Source organism: Heliangelus exortis, chromosome Z (assembly GCF_036169615.1).
Source record: "Heliangelus exortis chromosome Z, bHelExo1.hap1, whole genome shotgun sequence".
Taxonomy (NCBI): domain Eukaryota; kingdom Metazoa; phylum Chordata; class Aves; order Apodiformes; family Trochilidae; genus Heliangelus; species Heliangelus exortis.
In genome coordinates this window covers 40530973-40553220 of record NC_092454.1, presented here as the reverse complement: position 1 = coordinate 40553220, position 22248 = coordinate 40530973, and the positions used below count along the sequence as shown (strand labels likewise).

General features: G+C 38.8%; 1 protein-coding gene across 5 annotated transcripts in view; it reads left to right on the top strand.

Annotated features, from left to right (window-relative positions):
• The window catches only part of ADAMTSL1 (ADAMTS like 1), a 405610-nt gene that overhangs the window by 287104 nt on the left and 96258 nt on the right, over positions 1-22248 (top strand). For all 5 annotated transcript variants that reach the window (XM_071730006.1, XM_071730003.1, XM_071730005.1 and 2 more), the window contains 5 exons: positions 1479-1605; positions 7786-7860; positions 10799-10956; positions 18724-18835; positions 19431-19569. In XM_071730006.1, the coding sequence (XP_071586107.1) occupies positions 1479-1605; positions 7786-7860; positions 10799-10956; positions 18724-18835; positions 19431-19569 (611 nt within the window). The remainder of the gene's footprint in view (positions 1-1478; positions 1606-7785; positions 7861-10798; positions 10957-18723; positions 18836-19430; positions 19570-22248) is intronic.

The window sequence follows — 22248 nt, the reverse complement described above, 5'->3', positions numbered from 1 at the left end:
ACGCTGAAGAATTCTGACGCTGTAGGTGTATAAAGTCAAAGAAATTTCATGATAGCTTTCATCAAGTCTGAATCTAATCTTATAATGATTTAAATTAAATTAATTATCAATTTGACGGATGATCAAGGAAACTACTCTTGAGTCACTCATAAAAAGATGATGTTAGGGATGGGAATTGCTGAAAGGAAATGCTGGATATCAGGCAAAGCCTGCATTAGCAGGTGAACAGACAGTGTCAAAGTATGTCTTACCCAATTAAGATCTGACATTCTGGACAAGTACATTTGAACAAATCAGGAATATTAGTCTGACTGTGTAGGTGGGAAAGTCACACTTGCAACTTTTATGAAGCTGGATTATAGCTACTCTTATAAGTTTCTAGGACACAGCTCTCAGATTTATCTGAAACTCACAGATGCATTAAATTTAAAACCGAAATACGCATTTATTTGAAATTCCTGGTGTTTATGTGTACTCTTTGAGTAAAAGTCTTAGCACAAACTCTTTAGAAGTAGAATTTATACATAAACATTTTTTCATTACTTACTTTGCACGCCAGAATGCTAGAAGGCCTTTTATTTTCTAGCATCTGTAAAGATAATTATAACACTGCATGGACTTGCATGGACAATAATTTCTTGTATTTCAATAATTTGTGTGTAAAATTCATAACTTGGATACAAAGTTCAAATAAAGCCCTACATTAGCATGATGCTAAACAGATTTATATTTGATTTATTTAATGTTAAATGTATTTATTATAAATTTATATTTGATTCTCCTGAGAGCCCTAGGGTTTTTTGTAAATTAAGAATCCTGGTTTATCTATTTGATTTTTAAAATTTTGAACCAAACAATTTGCACACAAACATAAAATCATTTTCTGAGCAGGTGATTGCATTTCTGACTATCAGCTCTTTTGTTTTAACCATTCCATCCTTCTTTATCAGATGTTTAACAAAGTCTGAACAAAGGCATTGATAGTGTGGAATGGGATTATTTCAAACATAATTAAAACCACATGGTTTTCTCAGCTGCATAGCAGGTAAAGTTTCACTGAGACCTCAGCCTCAGTTACTATTTGTCTGTGCTGCTCTTTACTTTTATCTCTCCTTCTGCTTCCTATCTGTCTTATCTTTTATTTCAAGCATTTTTCTTTGTGAAACTCTAAGAAGTGTAGCTTCTGATAGGACTCAGACCAAGAAATGTTTGCAATGCCCTAAGAAAACAATCTCTAACAATACTCTTTTCTTTCTCTGGACTGCAAAAGCCATTGAGTACTGACCTGCTCACTATCTCACGTCTGAATTCAGTTCAAACTCCCAGCCAGATTTGCTCAGCCTCTTTCCTTGCTAAGGTACTTTATGACCCTCCAGAGATGCCGAGGGAGAAATTTGGCAGTAATTAGTTGCAGAGATTGATCGCGCAGTCAGTCAGTAGGTGCTTACATTGAACTGCACATCCTTCTTTCCTGCCAGGTCGTTGGCTGTGACCGCCAGCTGGGAAGCACTGTCAAGGAAGATAACTGCGGGGTCTGCAACGGCGATGGGTCCACCTGCCGGCTGGTTCGGGGCCAGTATAAGTCCCAGCTCTCAGCAAATAAACGTAAGCTGTCACCTCTGGTGAAGTGCCATCTTCCCCTTCTAGTGAAACGCACGTTTCTTTCAAGCTGGGTTTCACCCCACTCTTTCTCAGGCAGTTGAATGATCGTAGCCTGGTTGTCTCCACAGTTTCTTTCCTCTTGGGTTAAATCACCGCTGTCCAAACTACAGCTCTGGCTGTGGGGGTGGACGGAGGATTATGGAAAGGTGTAACCAGTATATTCCCCATCTCAGCTACTTAGTGGCTTGGGAGCAGAGGGGGAATGAGAACTGGCTCTGCCAACACTGCTTAATTAACTGGCTGGGCACAGTACTCAGGCCCACTCTGCTCTGATCCCACTGGCTTATGCTGCTCTACAGCAGAAGGGAACCCTGGGAGGGTGGTGGTCCCAGTCTGGCACAGTGCTTCCTCCCAGACATTCACCCCACAGCATTTTGAGCACACTAATTCAGTCCTAGGGTGAAATGAGGTGCCTAAGCCATCAGGGGGTGCCTATAAGACTGGGTATGGACAGATGTAGAAACCTTTAAGAAATCATTTGTGTTAGCCTGCAAACTTGCCCCCAGCCCTACTCAGTGACATTACAGTTTAATCAGACCAGCTAGCTGTATCATTCTGCAACATTTTTTCCAGTGCAGAACAACACATGATGTAAAAGGTTTAAATAGTAGCGTAGTGTCTGCTGTAAACTGTGCATACACTTCTGGATTCCTACACAGATAAGATAAATTTTCTTTGAGGATCAGTGAAAGGTGTCTTGTTACATGAGCTTCTCTTCCTGAGAGAGGAACTGCTGTGTACAGAGCACAGTGCACGGCAGTAGTGAGTGCAGTGCAGGTCTGTGTCAGTGTTTGGTAACTGAGAGGAAGAGAGTGAGAGAAAGAAAGAGAAAAGGAAGGAAGGAAGGAAGGAAGGAAGGAAGGAAGGAAGGAAGGAAGGAAGGAAGGAAGGAAGGAAGGAAGGAAGGAAGGAAGGAAGGAAGGAAGGAAGGAAGGAAGGAAGGAAGGAAGGAAGGAAGGAAGGAAGGAAGGAAGGAAGGAAGGAAGGAAGGAAGGAAGGAAGGAAGGAAGGAAGGAAGGAAGGAAGGAAGGAAGGAAGGAAGGAAGGAAGGAAGGAAGGAAGGAAGGAAGGAAGGAAGGAAGGAAGGAAGGAAGGAAGGAAGGAAGGAAGGAAGGAAGGAAGGAAGGAAGGAAGGAAGGAAGGAAGGAAGGAAGGAAGGAAGGAAGGAAGGAAGGAAGGAAGGAAGGCGGTTGAGTATGAACAAAAGGAAGGAATAACCCTCGTAAGAGTTCTGTTGCTGAGGCGGAGCTGCATGTTAGAGAGGAAAAGAAATAATTCACAAAGAATTCACAAAGATTTACGAATGGAATTTCACCTCATTGTTATTGTTTCTGCAATATGCATGAACAGATTTAGAAATCTCCAGGCTGTTTGAGACATTATAGTATTTTTGAACTTTTTTTTGGCAAATATGTGTTCCTGTAGGAGTAATTCATTGCTTTTCAGTTGCTTTGTGGTGAAAAGGTGCTCCTCTGTTTTCTTCTGAGGATAAAGGCTCTAATATATTATGCTCAGTACTAAAATGTTAATAAAATAAGAGTCCATACTCCCAAAGGTTTTCTATTAAACATAAAGAATGTTATATATGTAGAATAGCAGATGGCAGAGAGTATACTCTTAGAGTGAGACAAATGTTAAAAAAATGTTAGGGAATGAATTGTTCAGACACATTTACATTCAAATGATTATTAAACAGAAATGAAGTAGTTAATCAGATTTTGTATGCGCTCTGTATAAACCACTTGGCATTTTAATCTCCCCTGGTGTAGACATATATGTTGCTATGCAACACAGTATGAATTTCAAATATATCAAAAGTAAGTGCTCCTTTAAATTAGCTTTTTACAATTGTAAAGCACACTTAGGTACCTTCTTTACGTGTGTTTGACGTTTGCTTCCAGTTCATGTGCATGCTGTGAAAATTAGAGATTTAAAATGTTGAAAAGCTTTTAAAAATCTACTTTATTTATTTTATTGATTTATTCTCGTAAGAGGTTTTTAAATACCTGTCACTTTGGACTTGTCTGTGACAGCATCTTACTCATTTGTCAATGCATATGTTTCTGTATAAGCCTATCTCACATCAGGGCTGGCTTTATTTGCTAGAATTACTAGAATATGTTTGGCTAAACAGTAAGTTAATTCTACAAAATAATCCTTGTTTCTCAAAAATTATATCTACTTTTTCAGTGGTATGAATAGAGCATTCTTACAGCCAATGTAAGCTCAGCTGCCATGCAGTATAAGAAAGAACAGAAGAGATGTGCAGCAGTGACCAGATACCAGCAGAGGTGTTCTGTGGGCTCATTTGGGGCTTTTATTTGCCTAACAGCACAACATTCAATTTTGAGCACTGTGCTAGGGAAACTGGATAGTGACCTTTATTCCAGGACTATCACAATACACAGATACAGTCTTGAGTTCATCATAATGAACAGATTTTGTCTTGCTGCTCATATCCGGTTCCCTTCTCCGTGTACTTTGTGTCAGACAAAGACATGGGAGAATGATAGCATGAGAAAGAAATTCATAGAACTTTTAAACACTTACAGGAAGAGCTTCCTCAGTATTTATAGTTGTATATATCTCCCAGTGGCCTCAGAAAAAGAAGCACAGCACGGCAGGATACAACATGACTTTGAATTGTCTCTTACATTTTTATGATACAGGAAGCACCTGTGCCCATGCTCTTGTTTCTTTCTCTTTAAAAAAAAAAAAAAAAAAAAAGAAAAAGGAAAGAAACAAACCAAAACAACGTAAACCTAAACCAAACCAACCAAACAAACAAAAACAACCACAAAACCAAACAACCAAAACAAACCAAAAAAAGGTACCATGCTTCTTACTTTCACATGTCTCTTTATAGGAAATGCCTCCTCCTTACCACAGTTAACCTCAGGAAGTTATCCTTCAGTCCCTACTGCTTCTGCTTTGTGAAGCATAAATCCCTCTGAACTTTGCATTTCACATAAAGTGTGCTGGATTTCAAATGCAGAGCAATGACAAGATCAGGTGAAATATGGCCGTAGCAATACCCTGGGGCAGAGGACAGATGCTGAAAATATATGATACAGAAGGTTGCACGAGCTTTAAACTGTCTAATTTTTCTGTGACAGATCAGTGAGTTGCTGACTGCCGCTGTTACGATCCGAGTTATTATTTTATATTTTGATTGTGAGGAAAATTCAGCCACTACTCATAGATGACGCATCAATTTACAAAAATAACAAGCTTTATGATTTAAACAAGTTACAAGGATTTATTTTAGGATTTATACAATTAGCTACTTTGGAGAGAAGAGTCGTTAAGAAGAGAAAAGAAACGAGGGAGTAATTTAGATGTTATCACCGTCCACCGGCCCTGACCTCAGGCTGGAGTCGCTCCTGCTGATCTGGGGTTCTTCGCTTCTCCGTTCCTCCGCTGTGTCTGCCCCGTAGCTGAAGCCGAAGTAGTGAGAGAAGGGGGGGAGAAGAGAAAGCAGCGCCATCTCCTTTTCTCCTGGGATTTTTTATAAAGCAAAAAGAAGAGGGGTCTCTTTTTTGCATAAGTCCCAGATACACACAGACTTCCAGGAGATGAGTCATCCTTATCTTTTAGTCTTTTTGGTGTCCTGCTACTTTCATTGTCTTTGTCTCCACCATGCACCAGGAGGCGACCTGATAAGCATTCTTATCTTTTAGGTGTCTGTCAGGCATATGGTGAGGTAAAGATATGTTAATTGACAGCATGTTGCAACATAGCAGGAAGAGGAAAAAAAAATTGATTCAAGAGACATATTTTGTATTTTTAAACTGTTTACATCAGCCGCACAGAGTTTCTAACTGAGACTATCAAATATAATAATAACATTGGACTGTCTTTATATGACTTGTAAAATAATATTTTAAACTAAATAATATTTTTAATTTTTAAACTAATAATATTTTTTGAAAAGCTGAAGTTATTTTTTCCCAGACTCATTCCAATAAATATCACATATGTACAGCAAAGAAAGATACATCATACTCACAGATGTTGTTCTCTCAAATGGATAAAATATATTTATCCTACTGGGTATCTGCAATATAATTGGCAGAATGGCGGCAATAAAACCAGCAGTAGAATATCAATATTTACTGAATTCCATAAGATAAGAATATTTGAGGTTTTTTTAAATAAGATTTTAATTCCGTGTAGAAATGAAAGATGTCTATCCTTGCTAACTAATGTGGTATCACAGATGTGCATGAGTGGACTGTATGTTGAATAGAGTTATTTTTACAGAAGTCTTAAGAGACATTGAATCACAAATATTAGGGCTTGAAAGCACCTTGAAAGATCATCGAGTCCAACCCCCCTGCCAGAGCAGGGTAACCTACAGGAGGTTGCACAGGAACACGTCCAGGTGGGCTTTGAATGTCTCCAGGGAAGGAGACTCCACAGCCTCCCTGGGAAGTCTGTTCCAGTGCCCTGTAACCCTCACAGAAAAAGAATTCCTCCTCATGTCTATATGCAACCTCCTATGCTCAAGCTCATATCTGTTGCCTCTTGTCCTGTCATAGAACCTGACTGAGAAGAGCCTGGCACCATCTTCCTGTCTTTCTCCCTCTCCTTCTGTCTCTCTCTCTGAAATTTCTGTATAGGTTGAGGAAATAGATCAAATCAGATTCTGAAAATTGAGATGAGGTTCATAAGAGCCCAGGCATATGAGCAGGCTTTATCTCCATGCAACTCTTATGACACTCAGAAAATTATCAGACTGCCTACATTTGGGCCCTCCTTTCTGTGATATTAAGAGACCACAAAAATTCATTTTAGAAAGCTATGCAATATAAGAGTGTCAGAAATTCCTCTGACACGTGACTTACCTTAATATTTAAAAGGGTTCTAGTTCACATTTTTCAGATATTAGAGTGAACTAATGTATTGATAAAAATAATTCATTTCTTGTAGTTTTCCATCTTTCGCCTCTCTTGACTTCTTGATAACTATTTTGCTAGTAATGGAGAATCCTGATTTAACTTGGCCGGAACAGTTTTCCCAGTTTGGTTTGATCAGAAACTTAGAGCCCTAGCTAATATGTTTGGGTATAAGATAATAGGCCTGTATTGGCTGTGCTAGCTCGAAGAAATCTTTGAAAGCAGAGGTATAGTTCTTGATAGTGATCATCATGACATGGATGTGATTGGTTCTTTTGAACAATTAGTACAAGAGGCTTCGTTACTCTCATATGTACCACCACCCCAATAAATCCTGTTAGGCATGCACACATTTTGTTTCCTACTAGAATGTCCCAGATTCTAGTTATAGAAGGAGGCAGAAAGGAGAGGTCACTCCATGACCAAGGCAGAGTTGAGAACAATTTAATTTTTAGCATTTTCCCACACCTTTTCTTCCTTCCTCTGCTGCGGACATAAATGAGATTGCTGCCTCTTTAGAAAGATTGCTGCCCTAACTAACTTTCCCAGCAGCATGTGACCCATGTGCTAATTCACACCTCAGTTTATTTTCAGTTGACAAAGCCCATAAAGGCTTCATAGGAGCAAAATCCTGATCTGAAATCTATTTACAGGACAGTCTAATGGGCTTCTGTTTTGCAAAGGACTTTCTGTTAGCAGCATGGAAGCAGAATTATAGCAGTTCTAGCCATTAAAATAAAAGGTGTGAAAGGGAGAACATGCCTGAGGGCAGTGGGAGATCATCACATAGTATGGACAGGGTCATAGAGAGCCTGTATGGTTCAATTGAGAAATAGTCAAGTGAAGGAACTGGCTATTCTGTTTAAACATCAGAGTCATATTATGTCTCTCTGCTTCACTGCAAGCGCCAATTGAAAAAATTTGGAAGAGGTTTAAGTGGGGTCGTGGTGAGGTAGAAAGTTATTAGCTACTCTTGAAATCCAGAAATGATTGTGAGGAGTTGAGAATAAAGAAAATCAACAGGCTTGGGCACTTCCAATTAGAAAGTTCTTACCACATTTAACAAGTTCCTTTTTCAAATTGTTCTCTCATAATTCAAAGCGTTGTTTAATTGGTCAAAAAGCTTTTCTTTTGACTGCCTTGTAAGTGCCTATTTCACTGCTTATTTGAAAACAGATGAGAATTTCTTTGTTTATTTACTCCATGTATTTTTGCTTTCCCACAGTGGATGACACAGTGGTTGCTATTCCATATGGAAGCAGGCAAGTTCGCCTCGTGCTGAAAGGACCCGATCATTTATGTAAGTAGAAGAAGTTAGTGTACATTTGTTTAAGAAAGCCTTGCTAACCTGCAGTGCTCTGTTTATACTTTGGTGTCTGGTTTCCCTCTCTCAGATCACTGATTTCAACACAGGGATGAGTCCTGCCCTCAGAAGCTATTGTAACCCTGTTAAATCAGTAGTATGCACTCTTTTCAGAGCAGAGCTGGGTCAGCATTGCAGAATCCTTTGCCTCTCCATTATTTTTCAGTAATTTCTGTTTGCTTATCCTTTGGCTGGCTCTCTTGGTGCCAAGTGCTTTTGTTTAAAATTAATAAAACCTATCCCACTGAGTGAAGAAATACTGAGGACTGTTGAACATAAGCTTCCCTACAGCTGATCTTATCCATCAAGCTGCTCATGACTTTAACAAACGTTCCTGTTACAATAATCTTTCTCAAGCCTGTAGATGCACATACACACACGTGCGTGCACACCCACCCACCAAATCACAGTCTAAAGATCAGAGACAGCACGTAGAAATCAAACCATGCTCCATAGTAGAGATATTGCTCCAAGATGTTAATCTCACTGAGTTCTGCTAGCCAATCACTTCGTAGCTATAACACTTCCCTGCTTTATCTGACAGGGAACTATGTATCCCAGTGGCTGTTCTTCGTGAAAAGTATCTCTGAATTTAAGAATAAGATGGGAGAGATGAAGGCAAATCCATTTCTTTCAGTAACAGAAAATCTTTGCATCCGTCTTTCTCACCTACTTAGCTACTCAAAAGTTTCTTGTTTTTTCCATAAGCAGCAAGTGAACACTGGGGTATTGATAAATGGAATTTAGTCAGAAAAAGACACAAATTGTACTGCATAATCTGTCAGAAACACAAAGTACTGTAAAAAAAGTGGGATGCCCCTTTTCCTTTTCCAAAAGATAATAAGACTTTCACTCAGCACAGACCAGTTAAAGTTCTCTGTGCTTGTCAGTGTAGATGCAAAAACTAGTGTCAGCAAGGAAGTGAAATATCAAATCATTCCCACTCTCCCAAGATTTCTTTCACACAAAGAACTTATATTTCATGGCAAAATAAAGAGTGTTTTATCAGATGTAAAGCTGTGAATAAAGACTAGAAGATTACAAGTTACAAACTAAGAAAAAATATTATGCTTTTTGTAATAGTTCAAATGCTGCCATACTTCAGTTGTAAGTGGCCCTTCTGGTACTCCTGAGCTGCTCCACTATGGGTGTTATTATTTCCCCAGCAAATGGGAAAATACACTCTTCCTTTCTATCCTGTCTTCCTTACCAGTATAGATGTCCTCTTCCAAGAAGAATTTTGTACTTTTACTCATTTTCCAGTGAAATTGATCTAGAAAACAGCATAGAGAGAAATGAGATTCTTAGCAGGAGAGAGTCAGCTAAAGCTGTCTTCACTCAGGCCATATCACATTTCAGGACAAAAAAAGATTTAAATCAGCAAGGTCTGCCTGAGTCGCTGGTTAAGATTTAGATTAACTGCGCTGTGTAAACACAAATAAGTCCAAATACCTCTCTTTCTTATTTCAGATGTCTCCATGAATCTCTCTGTTCACCCATCAAAGGATCTTCTATATATATGAGCTACAATCAGCTGGGGGGGGAGTGAGTGCTTTGCCCTGTGAACTTTGGTTGTGGGAGAAGTCAGCAGGAGGACGATTATGTATACACAAGTCTTAAAAATGTCTTTATCCCTGATGCACACAGCCTAGTCCAGAAATAAATATATGGTCAAGTGCATCACAAAGGAAGAGACTACTCTCACTGAAAACCACAGAATTTGTGAATACATAGAAAATTCTTAGTATACTGCCTCAGCAACTTCCTTCATTAATTAATTCCCATGAGCTATCCTTACAAAAGGTCTAATTACTGCAATTATCCACTTTCCCCTAATTAACAATTTAATACGTGCTAATATAAACAATTATCTTATTTACTGTCTCTGAAAATATTGTTCCATCACAGAATAATAGTATGTCTCTATTCAGATTTTGCCTTAGCTGCTTCTCTGTGTGGGACATAATGTGCATAATTTTACAAATACATATGGGGGAATTACAGCATTGCAGTCCTTCGTGGTGAAGTGTGTAATCACTTTGAAATAGCAAGAAACAGTTACTGGTGAACAGCTGTGAACCCTAATCTGGAGTTGGTAGGGAGGTTAGCTAGATGGTGGAATAATCTACTTTCTGACTTGTTATTTCCATTTATTAATCTTTTTATATGGGCGGGTTTTTGATTTAACAATAAGAAGTATCTGCTACCAAATAGTGTCTGAAATGATGCCCACTTTTGTGGAGCTGTGAATGCATAGACAGAAGGGGAGCTCAGGGGAGTTCAGCACTCACCTTCCCTTCCAGCTCTGCTGGGGTAGATCAGGCCACTTCTGGAGAGAGGCAGAATTGCTGTTCTACTGAGCTTTCTATCCTGGATGTCTTGCTTTCAGCTAATTGACTACCACATCAACATGTGGTTAGTGACCCACCTTTGAACTGAAAGAGGCAACAGCAACTTAACAAAGCCAGCACTCATGGGGGAAGGTCTGAGTCATGCTCTGCATAGAAGCGTGACATACTGAGAGTGAGTTAAATGACAGCAAATGTGCCTAATTAGGAATGGGTGAATATGTCTGGAAGAGAGGGAAACCATGACCTGTGGGTGAGAAGGTTAATGGAGAGGTAGAAACCTAAGGGCTGCACAAAGCCATAAAGCAGATGAGGAGAAAAAAGAAAGGGAATGTGAATAAATTGAAGAAAAGAAAAAAAGAAGTTGCAGTATCACTGCAGTTGAGAAGACTTGAGAAATTGAGAAGTCAAATCTGCATTCAGGAATCTGGAACTCTTTTGGAGTTGTTTTTCTTTTTCTGCTCTCAGTTACTCTCACTTTAAATTGTAACACTCAAATTTCCTCTTAATTTGCTTGTATTTGCCAGATTTGGAAACCAAGACTCTCCAAGGTGTGAAGAGTGAAAACAGCCTCAGCTCCACAGGCTCCTTCCTGATGGACAATACCAGCATTGACTTCCAGAAATTCCCTGACAAGGAGATACTAAGAATATCTGGGCCTCTCAGTGCAGACTTCACTGTCAAGGTGAGACTCACTCGTCATTGACTTCTTAGAGCAACATAAACTAAAATAAGATGTGAGCAACATAGAATCATAGAATCATAGAATTGGCTGGGTTGGAAGGGACCTCAGAGATCATCAAGTCCAACCCTTGATCCACTCTGCTGCAGTTACCAGACCATGGCACTGAGTGCCACATCCAGTCTCTTTTTAAATATCTCCAGGGATGGAGAATCCGCCACTTCCCGGGGCAGCCCATTCCAATGTCTGATCACCCTCTCAGTAAAGAAATTCTTTCTAATGTCCAACCTAAACCTCCCCCGACACAACTTGCGACCGTGCCCTCTTGTCTTGCTGAGGGTTGCCTGGGAAAAGAGAGCAACCTCCACCTGGCTACACCCTCCTTTCAGGGAGTTGTAGAGAGTGATGAGGTCTCCTCTGAGCCTCCTCTTCTCCAGGCTGAACAGCCCCAGCTCCCTCAGCCTCTCCTCATAGGATCTGTGCTCGAGTCCCTTCACCAGCCTGGTTGCCCTCCTTTGGACCTGCTCCAGGACCTCAATGTCCTTCCTGAACTGAGGGGCCCGGAACTGGACACAGGACTCGAGGTGTGGCCTCACCAGCGCTGAGTACAGGGGCAGAATCACTTCCTTGGACCTGCTGGCCACGCTGTTCCTGATACAGGCCAGGATGCCATTAACATAAAGTAAGATAAGATGCATTAGAAAGATGAAGTGGATTTTTCTAGATCTTAACTACCCAGTAGATGTTTACCACAAAGCATCATTCAGGCTAGCTCTTGTACTCTACATAATATCCTTTATAGCTAAATATCTGGACACTCCTCGGGAAAGAGACTGACTTTATGCCAAGAAAGGCATCAGTGTGTATCCTAAAGAGAAAAGCTTAACTCATTACAAGAATAGGAATTTTACCTCTGTATGTGCTTCTGAGGTACATATAAGATAAGGACATTCATCTTGCCTGTGACAGTAAAGAAAATCTGTATCTGTATCCCATATTTTTGTGGCATTTATATCAGTGTAATTGCACAGAAGACTGTAAGGGAGTGGAGAATTAGATTCCAAAATAGATGGTATGACTTTACTTGAGAAGTCATGGTGTCATTTTGAAGTTCTGCTTTGTGTTTTGCTGACAATAAGAATAACAATTGTTTCCTCCCATTAGAGTGTTTCTGTTCTTCCAGGTAATATGAAACACATTGCTGGAAGCAATGCACGCATTCTATAGGAAAACACACATACAAAAACAGTTGGGAATTACAATAAAATAAATCCTTTTCCAGTAGGACCAAGGATCTTGAAGAATTTCAGCTGTAAAGCTGTAAAACCTGTATCATGTCCAGGACTACATAAATTTTTCACCATAAGCCCTAGAGGTAGATTACATTTTTTTTAACCTGGAGTTGATGACAGCTAGAAGTTTGAACAGCAAACTGGAAAATACAGTAAGTGATTGAGTTGGGTTAAGCTGGGCTGAAGTTGGCTGGAATGGGTTAGCTGGAGAAGCAGCAGAACCCTGTAGACTGGCCACTACCCATCTTGGTACATTAATAGCAGAAAAAAGCAAGCTGAAATTATGGGGACCGATTCACAAGAGGAAGCCTAAAGAGTGTATTATTTTATCTTTGAAGGTCAGATTGCAAATACTTTCATAAAACAGATGCTGGTCAATTTGAAATGTCTAGAACAATTTTACCTGTATTACAGATGATATCCAGATGATGAACATCACTGCATTGTAAACAGTATTGCTCACTTTGCACGATTTGTGCTGCCTATGGATTTAAGGCAGCCTGATCAGTTAGAACATACCTGTTGGTCACAGCTGGTCATGTAGACCAAAGGCCCTGAAATGGTAACAGGCAGATTGGACTGTGTTCCTGGTATTTCCAGTGTTACCTTTAGTGAGAGGGAAAATATCTTTATCCCTTGGTGCTTGCATTTCCTCTCAAAGGCAGTGCCTTACCTGTGTGATGAATGACTGACCAATGTGGGCGTACAAGCTGTCTAGGCATGGGCAGAGCAGATACTGCTGAGTTAAATTGTGTTTGCAGCTTTTGAAAGTCAAAGCAGCATGACTCAGAAGATGTTAGTTTATTGTCATATCTTTGTCTTCAGTAGATATAATAAAACCCACCAAAAAAATCACCTATTCACAGTTGAAGGATCTTTTTCTAAGGTTAAGGTTAGATTTTGCCTAAGATTGAACACCTAAATATTCCTTGCATATGGATCACAATTAGGTTTTTTTTTTTAATAAACAACTATATAAGATACTACTTCACGCAACAAGGGTGTTATGTGATACTATTTAACTACTTTTCTAGAAAAAAATTTTGGCTTCACAATATTTCATTAGGTTTTGTTGGATATAAGAGTGTACTAACAAATAAGGCTAATACAGGGGTACTAAAATAAATGCATGCCTTTCAGTTATGTCAGATTTGGAAACAGCTTTCCCTGCTTCATATAGGAATGACTATTCTGTTTTCAGCTTGTGAAAGTAAAGTACTTATTAAAAACAAAAAATCAACCAAACAAAAAAACCAAACACACAAAAACCAAAAAACCAACCCAAACAAACAAAACCCAAATAAACAAAAAAACCCCACAACCCGGATGTAAGGCTTCTTTTTAACATTAGCAAGTTTTCTATACAAAGTGGGATCCCTCTAGGTGTCAAGATTACTTTCCTGGGACAAAGCATCTTTTTCCTCAAATGGATATAGAGGAATTTGTATTTGTAAATGTAGTGGTATGATGAGGGGTAATGGTATTGAGCTAAAGAGAGTAGATTTAGATTAGATATTAGGAAGAAATTATTCCCTTTGAGGAACACTGGCACAGATTGCCCAGAGAAATTGTGGATGCCCCCTCCTTGGAAGTGTTCAAGGCCAAGCTGGATGGGGCTTTGAGGAATCTAATCAAGGTGTCCCTTCCTATGTCAGGAAGGTTAGAACTAGATGATCTTTAATGCCCACCTCCAGTCAAAACTATTCTATGCAGCAGAACTCTATTTTTTGGAGCATTGTCTCCAGAATAACTCTTTTAATCCTTTTCAGTTAACCCTAAATGCTCCTACTTAGAGAGGCCAAGTTAGATACTTGGACATAATTTGGAAGTAGAAATTCAGTGTGGGAGCTGATGGCTAAGGGTTTTTTTTTTTGTGATATGGATTGCTTCAGAATTGCAAGAAACCTTGAGGGATGAACACCGCTAGGGGTGGTGGCTCGACCACCTCCCTGGGCAGCAGTCATCACTGGTCAACTATTTAAAGCAATCAGCACTACAAGTCTGACCCATCTGAGTTACAGTCTTACTGAAAGAGTCAGAAGGGATTGTCAGTGAAGAGACAGGGCTGACAAAGCACAGCCTGTTAGGGACCATTTTACAGGCCTTAGCTGTTTGTCTCAGGCAAGCTGTTTGTGAGGCAGCAAAGACCAGTGGGTTAAAAACAAGGTCTAGCAAAGAATGTCATCTGGACTTGGGGTGGGTTTGGAGTAGAAACCAGTGCTGCCTTAGATCTGTTCTATATATAACTAGATGTATAAGTGTAAATATTAATTTCCTGGTAAAGCAAATGTAGTTTTATAAAATGTAATGAAATTGTTTATTTTTTAAATATTAAGAGATTAAGGGTTTATATATAATATATATGTTAAGGAACTACATAATGATCTGGACACTAATGTATTCTGCTTGGCTGTTAGCGTCCTCTCCTTTTTCCTTCTTCTCTGTAATATTGCATTTCTCTTTTTAACTGTTGCTGCACACTCAGCTGATATTTTCAGAGGAAAGCCTATAATGACTCTGTTACCATTCTGAATAGCAGCAGCTAGCATAAAAGACATTTTCATGTATAATTAGCATACATAGTTAATTTTTTCTCCCATTGGCATTTTTTCTTTTTACTGAACATGTATTCAGCCTGCCAAAATTTTGAATGTTTTCAGGGACAGTTTCATTTTTAGCTACCATTTATAATTCCTTTTCATTAGCAAACTTATTCAGGTCATGGTTTGCCCTTTATCCTGTTCATCTGGGGGTCTTGCTAACAACTTATTCCCCAGCACATATCCCTGAGAAATTCCACAGGTCCTTTGTCAATTGTAAGGAAGGACAGGTTTTAGGACCATTCTGTTAGCCAGTCATCAGTGCATGATACAGTCTTCTTGAGTTATGAACTTTAGCTGGGACGTTTGGAGAGAGATCTAGAAGTAAACTGATACCTTACCTACCTTTATCTGTGTCCCTTGTAAATCTCTGGCAAAGCAAAGCACAAGCCTTGGAAATCAACACTCTTCTCAGGTACCATATATATGTTCTCTTTAATGTTATTCTACCTACTGATCCCATAACAGAGAGAGAGAGGTTCTTGGTCTGTGGCTTCATTCATTTCTCATGAAGCTCCTTCTTAAAATGTTGTTAGAATTTTCTGTTTTCCTGTGGTTTAAACAATAGCTTGTTCATGAAAATAGACTAAAGGTGATCACACAAGGTGTACATTTCAGTACTCTTCAAAGAGTACACGATTCGAAACTACTGTGTGGGTGCTGTTTGGTTCTGGAGAGGTATTACCGTTAATCTGACGTACTTAAAAAAATACTGGTAATTTTAACTAACCCCTTTCTAGTTGGTTAAAGTGATATCTTATGTAACTCTTTGGGTCTTACAAAGTAGTTGGGGCTACTCTAATGTTTGGAATTCCCTGAATTCTCCTGAAGCCTAAAGGAAGTCAAGGATGCTCTCCAGAGGGGTTGCAGTGAAGAAATCAAGGGCTGGGTGCTCTGCAAGAGCTGAGAACTTCTTCTGTTAATAAATTTTAAAAGGATAAGTCCAATAACTCAGTGTTAGTTAGAGGACTATCTAAAGTTTCTCAAGTATTGACCCCCTCTTTTTGAAGTTCTGGCAGTTCTCATAGCTAGCTGGGACTTGCAAATACTGCAAGGGTAAAGAATTTCACCATACTCCAGAGCTGAGTGTTTCAATGTGTGCAAGTTGGCACTCTGCAGTAAAACCAGGACATATCTTAAAGCATTTAGTTTTCTGGTCTCATTTTCAGTTTTGCAAGGATCAAGCAGCCACTGGTGTTTTCTCCTGGATCAAGATCTTAGCTTTAATAAACTGTAAAACAAAATAAAACTTTTGCTATGTGGAATCACCATATACCATATTCCTGCTCCACTTACAGTACTCCTTAAAAAAATATACAATACTGTGTCTGCTTTTTTCATTTGCTTGGTTTGTATCATTTTAGCTTTGGGCTGTGACTCATAGCAGTTCTTTCCTACCTATGTTGTCATTATGTGTGTATGTATTATAAGTGGCTTCCACATTAGGCTGCAAAAGATATTCGTCTGTCTTTTCTCTGTGTCAAAACAGACGGATGATTCTTCAGACATGAAGGAATAGTCTGCAGGGAGAGGAACTCTTCTGTCTTCCTATTTTTTTTAATGTGAATTCTTTTTCCTTCCTTTTTTTTATACTAGACTTAGTACAAGCTCTCAGTCTGTTCTTTATGATTCACTGAAGACCTTACTGCTTAGTTGTTCTAAGAGTCACTGATGATCCTTAAAAACAAAGAGCAGAATTCTCCCCAGTGAACACTTTTTCTGCACATTCAGATCGAAGACCTCCCCAGATGTCTTCCAGCACAATAGAACACTTTTCCCAGGAGTTCATGAGGCTTACATGAGCCCAGAAATGCTCTTCTGAAGTGTATGATTAATGCACTATCCCCACAAAAGGAATTCGATATCCTGTTTCTGACACACAGACTTAAATGATATTAATCCATGCAAAAGGCCTCCCATTTGCTGAACTGAAAGAAACTGAATTGCTACAGCTGTATTTTTTTTCTCCTCTTGGGAATTTATGTCACTGTTTACTCTAATTAGAAAAGGGCAGCCTTAGTCTCTGAGGGCCAGATCTCTTACAGCCATCAACATATCCTGCAGTAATTTTGCCTTCTTCTTTCTCCACACGATACACTCTGATTTGTAATCATGTTTCTGTCCATCTACAGGGGAAAACAAAACAAACAACACGGATTACATGTTCAGCTCAATTTGTCGCATTTTTGCTTCTGTTTCACAGTCTACTCTTTGAAAGTGCCTTTTAGTGTTCAGAAAGAGAGAAAAGGAAAAGCAGATAGAAAAAAAGGTTTTTTCCAAAATAAGGTAACTTTTTCAAAACATGGAAAAAGAAAAATGAGGCAATGCTGGAACATTTTAAGCTGTGGGAAAAACAAACACCACACAGGGAGGATTGCTATTAAGATCAGAATCAATCACAGAATCATATAACCATAGAATGGCAGATTAGAAGGGACCTCATATATCATCTGGTCCAACCCTTCTAATATTATTGTTTATATGAGATGTCTCAGAACCCCATTGAGCTGAGACTTAAAACTTGCTGAAGTGAGGGGATGCACCACTTGCCCTGAGAGACCATTCCAATGTGTCACTGTGAAAAATGTAACATTTATGTCCAATCAGAATCTCCCCAGGAGCAACTTATGCCCATTGCCCATTGTCTTGTCAATGTGATTCCTCATAAACAGGGAGTCTCCATCTTCTTTGTAGCCCCCCTTTAAGTACTTGAACATTGTAATAAGGTCACCCTTAAGCCTTCTCTTCTCAAGGCTGAACACACCCAGTTTTTTCACCCTCTCCTCATATGACAGGTGCTCTAGTCCTCTGATCATCCCCTTTGCTCTTCTCTGGACCCTCTCCAGCATGTCTGCATCCTTTTTGTAGAGCAGAGAACAAATCAGAGGTACTGATTTGAAGAAGGTTATATCTTTTCTAGTTAATTATGATTTGGCAGTTTCTTGTTTCTGATAGCATCATGCCATTAATGCAGAGATGCATAAGCAACATCAAAAAATAATGTCCTAGGACACATAGCCAAATAGGAGAGTCTTTTAGGAGCAGCACTGTTACATTTCTCTTCCCAGCTGTTCACCAAAAAGGTTCCTGGTCTATTAGCGGAATCCTCTTGTCTTATTGCATTCCTTGCACTGCAGACTCTTGCTTAAATGGTAATTCCATTCAGCACACAAAGTACTGGGAGCATAGTGAAGCTCAGTTGGCTTAGAATCTGACAGGATTTTTAGACTCTAAAGAGTGTTCTGCAGTCATGCACTTTGCTCCAGCCAAGAGTTCACACTTAAGACTGAAAGGAGCATTTTTGCAGACAAAATAAATTATGCAGATGGATAGCCTCATAATAATGATAATACCACAAAGAAGAATGAAAAAGATTCTCTATCTTAGAAACAAACAAATATTAATTAGAATGTTTATACTTTTTTATTTCACACAGAACAGGCCTCTGTAGCTATCTAATATAAAATACATGGTCTCAGAAGGTGTTTCGAAAGTGTTAAAGATCTAAATCCATGTTAATTTGTCAGGGACAGCAGGTGGTGGTGATTTTTCTGATGCAATGAAGATCAGTCAATAACCTCCCTGTCGCCATAAGATTATTAAGTTGGACTAAACTTGCATTTACCATCCCTTCATTGTTTCAGAATGTGGTCTCAGAATGGTCAGATATGCCACAAGTTATGCCTGGAAATTTGTTTTATTGTGTTTTGCAGTCAAGAATTTGCCACTTTGTTTTGTGCATTTTATTTTCCTATTGTGAAGTATCTTCGGTGTTTCATGTACCTGCAAGATGTCTCAAAGTGACAGGATGCATGTGGCAGAATTCTTCTTCATATTATTTAAATTAGGTTCAATTTTTGGCATTATATATTTTTCAGATTCGCTATGCTGGTGCTGCTGACAGTTCAGTTCAGTTTATCTTCTATCAGCCTATCATTCACCGATGGAGGGAAACAGACTTTTTCCCTTGTTCAGCATCCTGTGGAGGAGGTAATGAATTTCCAGAAGCAGGTAGCTGCATGCAGCATCTGTCCCAGCTGCTGCACTGAGATTTGGACTTTTAAAATGTGAAAAATTTGAAAATTAATGTGCTTAGATCTAAATAAAACGGAGTGATGTAGCAACAGTGGTAGTAGCCTGTAGATCTTTTTAGCATCCTACCTGGAGTTTCTGTACATAAAGTACCTTGTTAGGGCCACATGACTGCACTTAATGCTACAGCTGCCAAACAAAAGGGCTGATGGGATTTGGGCCTGCTTTTGAGTAAGATTTCTCCATCTGCCTATGTCCCCATGAGCAGCTTTGTCTTCTGAAATGAAACTGAGTGCATGAGTTTTGGTGACCAAGAAATCTTGGCCCTTGTTTTTCTTTTTTTTTCTCTAGGTTTCTGGGTTTTTATTTGTCCGCAATGCTTAACTTTTGTTCCTACTACATGTAATTTCTGTTGATGTTTTCAGTCTGTTCACTAAAACAACAGATGTTATGTCCAAAACCTGATATTTTCAGTTCACTCAAGCCAGAACTTAGATGCACTTGACAGACAAAGAGCACCAGATCACGTTATTTCTTCCACTGTGTATTGCAGGTTATCAATTGACATCTGCTGAATGTTTCGATCAGAGAAGCAACCGGGTAGTAGCAGATCAGTACTGTCACTATTACCCCGAAAATATCAAGCCAAAACCAAAGCTTCAAGAGTGTAACCTGGATCCTTGTCCTGCAAGGTCAGTCAGCTCTAATTTTTAATTAGACTGGATTCTAAAGGAGTAAGGAATATAGTCTGTTACTATTACAACAGATAGCCTACTTAACATCGTTTAGCCTACTTAACTAAACTTCTTTGTCATCCTGAGGTTGTACTGTGTAGAAAAAGACCTCTGTTTAGCACCTCCATTTTACAAGGATTGATTTGAAATGGTTGTTTCTTCCCCTCAGATTTCTCTTCTACTTCAGCAGATTATAAAGTGTGAGAAAGCAAATTGTCCATTATATCATCCCACAATCAACACAGGTCTCTTAAATGTTAGTGTGATGGGAAAATTTTTCTCGGAGTAAAATGCTGTTGGAAAGTGTTTGTCATAATAATTAGAAATATTATTTTTATGGGTTTTTTTACATTTTCTCCTTAATAAATGCTTGCTTGTAAGAATGTAGCAGGGAATTTTTTCTAATTATCAATACCCTTTGGCCCAGCACAAAAGACTTTTATCTGCTCTGCTGTCAATCATTCTTCTTCAGAAGATTAATAGCAAGAACAGCATGATCACAGAATCAGATTTCCCATGTATAAGAAAAGGAACAAAAATACAAAAAGGCAGGCCTTTATTGTACTTATTCCTCTGAATTTCAATGGAAGTCTGTCTGTAGCCACTCAAAAGCCACAACCCATTACTTATGTAATCTTAAACTTTTGTGCCTCTTGCGCGGCTTCACTAAAAGATGTTTAAGTGCAGACCAGCAGGCATGTGTGCAACAATGCCCTAAAGCCAATTATTTACTGCTCCTTTCCCTCTAGACTAGTTTTGCACCAAGTTTGATAAAGCAACTTCAAGCAACTAAAAAGTTGCGGTGGCCCTACAGATTGCTGGAGGTTGCCATAGAAAAAAGATGTCCTAGCCAGGTAAAGTAAGGTGCTTTAGGGACCAATGGAATTGTATATCCACCTGACTAAGGATGATTGCTTTCTGAACCAGATATACTAGCTTTAGAGTATCCAGGCATGATCAGAGAGAACAAACCACAAGCACGTCTTCTAGAGAGTTGTCAACAAAGATCACTGACTCTTCATAACTGAAGTTGACACTCTGGTTTGTTTGTCACTGAAGGAGTTTTTATTCAGTGTATGGCAGTTAATATTCCTTTGTGTTAATAAACACATTTTCAATGGTAATTAAGTTTGTAAATAATTCAAAGTCAGAAATGTTTTTATACAGTTTTGAATTTAAAGTTAAAATCTCTCAGAATTACAATGTGTAAAAATCCAATATTGAAATTCAACATCATCTCAGCTGTATTACACATTCTTTAAGTTACTTACTTTATGATTTATTTCATTAGACGGGATTAAGGATATAATATTAAGAACTCAGCTTCACTAGATCCTTGTGAAAAATATTTTCTGCTAGGGATGTACTCAGAGGTGGTTTTGCAACTTACAGATTGCTTTTCTACAATCCAACAAGACCATTTTTTCCTTTCACAAGCCTTTTCTGTCAAGCTCAGTGTTTGACTTCTCTTGTTATACTACTTTCCAGAAAATACCTATATATATACATATGAAATGTCTCAGGGTACTTAAATACATTTACAGTTGTAACTATAAACCTTACGATAATAAAGTTTTCATATTTTCTCTTAATTTATTTTCTCAGATCAAAAATTGTTTATTTGAAGACTTCCTTGAACTGTTTGGGGCAAATGTTAGTAATGTTGAGGCCAAGTATGATCAGGTGAAAAAAACCTAAATATGAATGTCTCTGAAAAAGGATTGCTTAAAGCCATGAATCAATATGGAATCTGTCTTTCAGGTTCAGTTCCTACAGTACCAATGTGAAAGTAATTTTATGTAGGTGGTTTGCTGTTTTTGTTTGAAGCTTAACCTGCTATGTTTTAAAAATACAGTTCTGAGTCAAAATGTAGTTTGACTCTGGAATTTGTACTATGTATGTTTCTCATACTTTTTCTGATCATTCTAAATAACATATCCTCCAATGCTGAGAAAAACAACTGCAGGGTACATAAGAAGAAAGTGAAGAAAAAAAAACAAAACAAAAAAGACAAACAAAACAGCTGGGCAGATGTCAGGAAGCAATTTTTGTTTTATTTAAGACATAACAAGGCAGAGCTGTTGATATAAAGACCCTGAGGGGCAGGAGTGTCATTTAGAAATACAGTTATGCCATCTCTGGGTACAGGCAGTAACAAAGAGGAGTTGGCTTTTTGGAAACATACTCATGGAATGTCAAATTGCAAATTATTATTTTCAAAAGTGCCATTGTAGAGAATTCAAGAATCAACAACCCAGACAGAAAACCAGAGGAAATCTGTGGTAACTTCTGGAATCCCAGTGCTTTCTTATGGTTAGGAAGAGGGTAGGTGAAGCAGAACAGGGTCAGGAGCATGAGCGGGGAGGGTGTCTTGGCTTTGCAGTGCCTTTGCTGTCTGGGAGCTGCTCTGCTCTGCTGGTATAAAATGAAGATGTTAATTTTTCCTGGCAAAGCCAGTTCCAGTGAGGCATAGCTGATTAGTGGTTGCTGACTGTTCCTATGGTGTCTCAATGAATGCCACAGAGAATAATCATGGAAGACCACAGTGGCGCTGAGTAAAACAACCGAGAGGGGTTACTGTAGGAGAGCTTGCAATAAAATTTTCGGCAAAGGGAAGGCTGAAAGAAATGTTTAAAT